General features: G+C 44.3%; 1 protein-coding gene across 1 annotated transcript; it reads left to right on the forward strand.

The window, feature by feature from the left end:
* Window positions 1-5,280: 5,280 nt before the first annotated feature.
* Window positions 5,281-8,045, forward strand: LOC147706667 (uncharacterized). The gene is made up of 4 exons (XM_086925113.1): window positions 5,281-5,444; window positions 6,048-6,147; window positions 6,395-6,693; window positions 7,366-8,045. The coding sequence occupies exons 1-4, from the start codon at window positions 5,403-5,405 to the stop codon at window positions 8,026-8,028; spliced, it is 1,104 nt and encodes a 367-aa protein (XP_086781239.1). The 5' UTR covers window positions 5,281-5,402; the 3' UTR covers window positions 8,029-8,045.
* The last annotated feature ends 406 nt before the right edge of the window (window positions 8,046-8,451 follow it).

Here is an 8,451-nt window from a genome sequence, read left to right on the forward strand (position 1 = left end):
AGACCGCGTGTACCGTGTTGAGAAAGTTTTGGCGAAGAAGGGGAACGGCGCCAGAAGACAGTGCCTAGTTAAATGGAGGGGGTGGCCTGATAAATTTAATAGTTGGGTTTCTGAGAGTGAATTAAAGGATATACAAAGTCTACAACAGCAGGTATAAGCATTTAGGTTTTTGAAAACAATTGAGAGAGCAAGGGATAGTGTCACTTGGAAAGTGACAAGAGATATCTCCTATTCCCCTGGTAGGAATATTTATGCAAACAAAAAGAAGGAGTATCCCCAGCGTCAGGTTTTTGAAGGAAAAAGCTTCCGGAGGGTGAAATGTTTGGCAAAAGAAAAAAGGAAAAAAGTCAACCTTTTTGATAGGAAACCCCTCACTCACCACCTAGTGGTGACTTGCTTCATCATCGGGGTCCACCTTGGTGACCTAGCGTCACCAGGATGTGCTTCGACACCTGGGTTACAGTGGAGCAGGTGTGACTGTTTGTGCAAAAAGAGGTGTTAAAAATTGTCCTGGTAGTCTTAAAAACAATCTTTATTACAAAGTAATCAGAACAATGTTTAAAAATTATTGGCGAGATATACCTTGGTGAGTTACGGCCAAGGTATCTCTATATGTGTGTGGGTGGCTTGGTCAACATGTTTCTACCTTCAGGGCAGTAGCCCGGTATTCTTCAGGACCAAAAACAGGTGGGGGCACACACCCCCCATCCACCTGTTTTTGGTCCTGAAGAATACCGGGCTACTGCCCTGAAGGTAGAAACATGTTGACCAAGCCACCCACACACATATAGAGATACCTTGGCCGTAACTCACCAAGGTATATCTCGCCAATAATTTTTAAACATTGTTCTGATTACTTTGTAATAAAGATTGTTTTTAAGACTACCAGGACAATTTTTAACACCTCTTTTTGCACAAACAGTCACACCTGCTCCACTGTAACCCAGGTGTCGAAGCACATCCTGGTGACGCTAGGTCACCAAGGTGGACCCCGATGATGAAGCAAGTCACCACTAGGTGGTGAGTGAGGGGTTTCCTATCAAAAAGGTTGACTTTTTTCCTTTTTTCTTTTGCCAAACAATTCACCCTCCGGAAGCTTTTTCCTTCAAAAACCTGACGCTGGGGATACTCCTTCTTTTTGTTTGCATAAATAAGCATTTAGGTACCTCGAAGCGCCATGGAGGTCGGACCTTTTTATCTGACGCTCCCGAGTAACGCTTCTCTGGACACTTTCCCTAATAACAAAATTTCAAATTTTACAGTGAAACTAGCAAAACCTATACATCTGCAAGGTGACTGGGAGGTGGCCCTAACAGAAATTCAGTACCCGCATACGTGGGATACTTTTGAAACCGAGGATGTTAGATTTACAGTGGTACGCAAGAAGGAGAGCGCGCATGAACTTTCTTTCCCACCGGGGTACTATGACAAGATACAAGACATTGTAGACGTGATGAATAAATCTATCATTAACAACGCAGAACTTATAGACTTTAGATTAACGTATGATCCGCGACTTAGAAAAGTGCAGTTCAAGAATGTGCAAGACTACGGTATTTTGGTGCGCAAAAAACTGGGTCGAGTGCTGGGGCTGACGCCTAACGTTCACCACTCATCAGCAGAAGACAGAGCCTTCACGGATGTACACGGAGGGTATTACATGATGTTTGTGTACTGCGACGTGATAGAGCATCAGAGAGTGGGGGATAGCTACGTGCCGCTCCTCCGCTGTGTGGAAATCACAGGCCGAAATAATAGCATGATAAACATCATTTACACCAAAAGAGACTATGTGGCTGTCAGCAAAAAACATTTCCACACGATAACATTGGAACTGAAGGACGATTTGAACGCCAATATAAGATTTAAAGTGGGTAAAGTCATAGCGAAGCTTCATTTCCGACCGCGACGCGGTGAAGTGTACTAGAATAATGATTTTACCTGAAAATTACGGCGATGCGTCGCTCTATAGGGATTACTATAGAGCTCAAGCAGGCTCGGGGCTCCCAGGGTTCCACGGGGCACCTATTATGTATGGGGCGGGTGTTGGCGGTATATTCAGAAGTCTTTTCAGGAAAGCGGTGCCGCTTTTAAGAAGAGGATTCCAACTGGCAAAACCGCATGTGAAAACTGCGGCATCAAATATCGCTCGAGACGTTGCAGGGCGCGTTTCTGGCGCGGTGATGAAAAAGTTCAACAAAACGGGTCAAGAAGGTTCGGGTTTAATCTATCTTCAAAGAGGCAGGAAGAGAAAAAGGGGTGTGTCACTAAGGGGACCGCCAGCGGCCCTTCAAAGCGATGTGAAGCGCCGTCGACCGGCTCAAAAGAGATCACTGAAGACCCGGAGTAGACGCGGAAAAAAACGAGTCTCTAAGGGTAACATATTTTAAAAAAGCGGACCATGGCCTCCGTCCCCTGCGGGTCCCAGGAATGCGCAAAGTCCGAGTTGGACCTATTCCAAATACCGCCAACACAAACCAGCGTTGAAAGTTCTCTATACGTCGAAGTACCGCCACTTTCGGCCCTGTCAGACACAGCCCCCTTGGAGTTCTTTATAGCACGGTCGGATGACTACTTGGACCTTTCAGCCACGATGCTTTATCTTTCGTGCAAAATTACTAACGCCGACGGTACTGATCTGGACGCCGCCGCGCGTGTGGCATTTTCTCCATACCCCATAGCATCCCTCTTTAACCAACTGGATGTGAGCCTCGGCGACCGACTCATCAGCCAGTCAAACAACTCGTACCCATACAGGGCTTATTTAGACAGCGTGCTTAACTATGGGGACCATGCTTTGAAACGCCAACTTTCAGCAGGTCTCTTCTACAGAGACACCGCCGGAGAGCACGAGGACACAACTTTAAATGGCGCAAATGCCGGGTTCAAGAGTAGAGCTAGCTTTACAGCCCGAAGTCGAAAAGTGGAACTTATGGGGCAATTACACAGCGATCTGTTTTTCCAAGACAAATTAATGCTTAACGGTCTAGATGTGAAGATTAAACTTATTCGAAATAAAGACACTTTTTGCTTAATGAGCGGCGACGCTGAAAATTACAAAGTGCATATCTTATCAGCGTCGCTATTTGTGAAACGCGTAAAAGTGAGCCCCGTGGTGCGTTTAGCTCACGCCGAGACTCTGTTAACCAGTAATGCCAAGTACCCCATTGAAAGAGTGGAGCTTAAGGTGTTCAGCATACCGGCCGGATCTCTACTATCGAATACAGAGAATATTTTCTTCGGATTTTTGCCAAGAACTGTAATTGTAACGCTGGTCGATAACGCAGCATTTAGCGGTGAATATGGAAAAAACCCTTTTAATTTTAAGCATTATAATATATCGCACAGCAGTCTCTCTGTAGACGGCCAAGCTATACCTGCAAAACCATACATGTCTTCGTTTGAAACTGGGGGCGTGGCTAGAGAATATTTGGCCTTGCTTCAGGTTGCCGGGAAGTACGCGGCGGACCGTCCCTTCTTTGTGGACCGCACAGAGTACACTAAAGGTTATTCTATGTTGGCTTTCGATCTAAGCCCCGACAACGACGCTGGAGGCGACCATTTTTCGATACAAAAATCAGGCAACGTACGTCTGGAGCTCCGCTTTAGCGCCGCTTTGCCGTCTACCATAAACCTCCTGATTTACGCAGTGTTTCAGAATGTTATACAGATCAATCATAGGAGAGAGGTATTAATTGACTATATGTGATGATGAATACGTCGCAACTGGAACGTTTTCTTGCCAAAGACAAGACTGCTAAACATTCATTTTTAGGTGTATTTGCAGCTGACACTCTACCGCTGTATCTGAGTAAACATCAACGACCGCTTCATTTAATAGTCAATACAGATGGTAAAGATCAAAGGGGTCGGCACTGGTTAGCAATATTTCTAACGGATAAGGACTCTGAGTTTTTTGACTCCTACGGAATGCCCCCAAACAGTTATTTGTACCCCGATACCATATGGACATTTTTAAAAAGAAACTCTGCAGACCGCATAATATTTAGTGATAATCAGATTCAGGACGACGCTTCATTCACCTGTGGGGCACATTGTTTGTTTTATTTATATCATAGATGCCGCGGTGTAGACTTTGAAAGCATTTTAAAAATGTATTCAACAGATTTAAACGCAAATGATGCTCTTGTAACAAGGTTTGTGATGAGAGAATTACGCAGATTGAAAAGAGGTGGTGTAAATAAGATACCATCGCAAAATTGTATTTCATTCACTCATAATAAACATGTTCATTGTATTTATGATAACTAGCAGGCCTCTGCAAGGTCTTTTTTCAAAGTAAATTCGTATCAAACATTTTACCCTATGATATAAATGTATCTAAATAAAATGCATGAAAAATGGCTTTAACTGTTCGTGTCGATTTGACTTTTTCTAGCACCACGTGGCTAAGTTAAGTTACCGCACATCTGTTTATATGCATTCAGAAATGCTTAGAGAAGATATTGTCCGTATATGGGTCTAGAGTCAGGGGTGCAAAGAATGAAGGAAAAAAAAGTATGAAAAAATGAATTAAAAAAAAGGGGCCTTAGTTAACGTAATGGTCTGACTTTTTTTCAGCACAGCATGGTCATGTTAATGCGCAGCTGTTTATATGCATTCAGAAATGCTTAGAGAAGATATTGTCCGTATATGGGTCTAGAGTCAGGGGTGCAAAGAATGAAGGAAAAAAAAAGTATGAAAAAATGAATTAAAAAAAAGGGGCCTTAGTTAACGTAATGGTCTGACTTTTTTTTTTCAGCACACAGCATGGTCATGTTAATGCGCAGCTGTTTATATGCATTCAGAAATGCTTAGAGAAGATATTGTCCGTATATGGGTCTAGAGTCAGGGGTGCAAAGAATGAAGGAAAAAAAAAGTATGAAAAAATGAATTAAAAAAAAAGGGGCCTTAGTTAACGTAATGGTCTGACTTTTTTTTCAGCACACAGCATGGTCATGTTAATGCGCAGCTGTTTATATCTGCCTAAACAAAATGGTGAAAAAAAAGTATGAAAAATGAATAGGAAAAAAAAAGGGGCCTTAGTTAACGTAATGGTCTGACTTTTTTTCAGCGCCGCGTGGTCGTGTTAATGCACAGCTGTTCATATCATTCAGAAATGTTTAGAAAGGATATTGTCCATATAGGGGTCTAGAGTGCTAGAGGCGTGTACTATTTAATTTGTAACACTTGAAGACGCATGTAGTATTGTGAATTGAGGCGGGAAACTGACAGTGTTTAGATATAAAACTTGAGGTCTGTGAGAACATTCTGGCTGAAGCTCTCAGAAAAGCTACGACGCACCAACGGACGCCGCCGGTGACTGCAGCATTCATCACCACTTCAGGCGCTTGAAAAGCTGAAAACCCTGAAAGATTTCAACCCTCGCCGACTGTGCGCAGATGCCGTTTATGAACATCATGTCTGAGGAACGAGAATTGCTGGTAAGAAGTGTTTTGTCATTTTTTTTGCAAGCCTCTAGCTCCTTTGAATATGCGCGTCTAATAGGATTCTCTCTCAAAGGTTAAATGCTTTTTAATCAGGAAGGTCAGGGCCAGGCTACCAAAGTAAGACGAATGAGACTGGAGCCTCCGGGTCAATGTGCTAACATGTGGCTCTAATTAAGTATTTTGCTTCAGCGTCAAAACATCTTTTGGTAATGTTACAAGGGCAGGCATTTTAAGCTGTAGGAAAAATGATGTAACACATGTTATGTTTAAAATTTGAACTAGCCCACACCTCGAAGACTGACTGCTCTGTGATCCATGTTTTTTTTAAGTAGATGCCTAGTCTCCCCACTTGATTTTACCGGTCATCATTTAACAGCCCAGTGGTCTTAAATAACGTCACCGTATATCCTGGGGGAAGCCTGCGGGGTCAGGCTGGGGCTTGAAAAGCTGCTAATTTGACAACCGAGGTCGGGGGTTTCTTACAGCTGATGTGTTTGCGTGAGCGTGTAATTCTGTACATAGCCGTGCTTTTTCAATTAATATAATTTAAACCGATATAGGAAATGTGTTACAGCTGTTTGCATTTTGTATTCGCAGGCTGTAGCAGAAGCTACTGATGCATTGTTATTCAACACACCGCTTGAAGGCCCTAACCCTATCGCATCCAGTCAAATTTGCGGCTTCAGTACACAGGATGGTGAGAATTAATTCACTTTTCTAGCAGTATTACACCGCTGTGTGTATTGTGTAGTGTGTGGTGTGTGGTGTGTGGTGAGTGGTGTGTGGTGAGTGTTGCGTGGTGTGTGTGTGTGTGTGTGTGTGCGCATTTTTTTTAACATTTTTTTTTTACACTCAAAGTAACTAGTTTTAGCTCCGCTGACAATTGAGGACTCTTCAGACTGTTCATTGCTTGAATTAAAATTGTGTTTTTTGCTCTTACTTAGATAACGCTGAGGCCGCGTCAAGCACCAACCGACGCCTAACGCATTCAAGTACACGACGACCGGATGTGCAGAGGAGTTCAAGGCTACCGGCTGGTGATCTGAAAAGCAAAGGTCAGAAGCGCAAAGAAGCGAGGCAGAGCGGGGTACCGCAAACACAGCCGAGGGGTGTTGGGGTGACTGCATTTCATAAGTCTCCACCGGTGTCTGTAAATGGTGGTTTGAGAAAGAGACGCTCTGTCTGTAAAGAAAAGGTTGTCCGAAAGCGCGATAGGCAAGCAGATGCTTCGGATAACGATTCTGCTGCCCTACAGACCTTTCAGGTTTCAAATTTAAACACTCCTAACCCCGGTTGTGCTCTCCCCGGCCGGATTTCAGAACAGGTTCTAGGTGTCACATCGCACCCTTGCAGCGCAACGCCTGTATTAGTGCACCCCCCTCCTACTCCTACCCCTAAGTCACACCTAGAACAGGTTCTAGGTGTTACATCGCACCCTTGCAGCGCAACGCCTGTATTAGTGCACCCCCCTCCTACTCCTACCCCTAAGTCACACCTAGAACAGGTTCTAGGTGTCACATCGCACCCTTGCAGCGCAACGCCTGTATTAGTGCACCCCCCTCCTACTCCTACCCCTAAGTCACACTCTCAGCCAACAAAGAACTCGCGCAACCAACCATCAAGCGCTGTTACCCCCCATGATGAACTAGATATAATTTCGCTGATTGAGGATGACGAAAGTTGGGGGGGAATTGAAAATGTACCTGTTCAACAAAACAAATCAAAAGCAGGGCCCAGTGTACACGGCGAACGCCCCAAGAACCCACACTCACAAGAGGGTTGTCACACAGATGTTACCGTAGGCGGACCAGGCATCCGCAGCCCCCCGGTAAGGGTTGACCCTGGTGCTATTTACCATAATTTAAATACTGCAACAGCCACCTGCGGTGCAGCAACCTGTGAATCCACAGCTGAGCTACAAGCTCCTAGACATGCTCCCACATCAGCCCTAAACATTACATCCGCAACATCAGCATGCCATGATATTTTACCTTTAATTACCAACCTCAGGAGAAGCACTCTGAACACGGCACCTATCTGCGAAGCTATTATTTTCGCATTAAGTAATCGTGATACCGTAGCTCAGATACAAGCCTTTGAAAGCATCAAAGCAGGCATTGTGCGTATACAACAAGATTTACAGAAATCAATTTCAGATACTTTAGCAACCGCTCAAAATCAGCTTGAATCCTCTGTCTCCTCAGCCTCCATAGACGCCGTCCTAAGTGTCAAAAAATCACTTAACATTGAGTTAAAGACATCACTTGACCCCCGTAGCGGGGTTGCTGCTGCGGCTGTTAAAGCTTCACCACCCACCGAAGCAGCTGTACTTCAGGCGATTTATGCCGTTTTTCCCATAATAAATTCCATCGAGGGATTAGGCTTGAACTCTGCACCGATCAGTTCATCCATTTTTAATGTTCTACGCTCACAGCTCGCTTCAGAACATATCGGGTGTATAACGGATGTCAAACTAGCTGTAGAGGCGGTGCTCCAAAATACTCAGACTGCGCTCGCTACTATTTTAGCCGATGCCCAAGTCAACCTTGATTCCTTGAGTCTTGACTCGGGGAACTGAAAATGCCACCCAAAAAGCATAGGTCGCCAAGAAGGTCTGAAACTGCAAGCGCCAAACGTAAAGAGAAATGGTTAGCCGCTAAAGTAGTCAGAAATCGTTTAGCTAAAAACCTAAAAAGAGCCAAAAACCATTTGAGAAATATACGCCGTAATATTCAAACCCATGACGGCTATTTACCACCTAGCCCCACGCAGTTAGAGCGGCCGCCTCAGAGAGCCGCCGACACTCACGATAATTCCCGCGCCGGTAACACCCCAGCGCCGGTGTTTTTAGAAAGCGTGCGCCAATATCAAAGAGTTATCAAAAAATTTAGAGCTATTGAATTTTATGAAGAATTTCGTTTTGTCAACCTACACCTCATAGATTCTATTAGACTAGCCCTAGAAGCGGTTATTAACTCTATCCAACAACTGCTCGACCAAA

The sequence above is a fragment of the Lissotriton vulgaris genome, chromosome 6 (assembly GCF_964263255.1).
Source record: "Lissotriton vulgaris chromosome 6, aLisVul1.2, whole genome shotgun sequence".
Taxonomy (NCBI): domain Eukaryota; kingdom Metazoa; phylum Chordata; class Amphibia; order Caudata; family Salamandridae; genus Lissotriton; species Lissotriton vulgaris.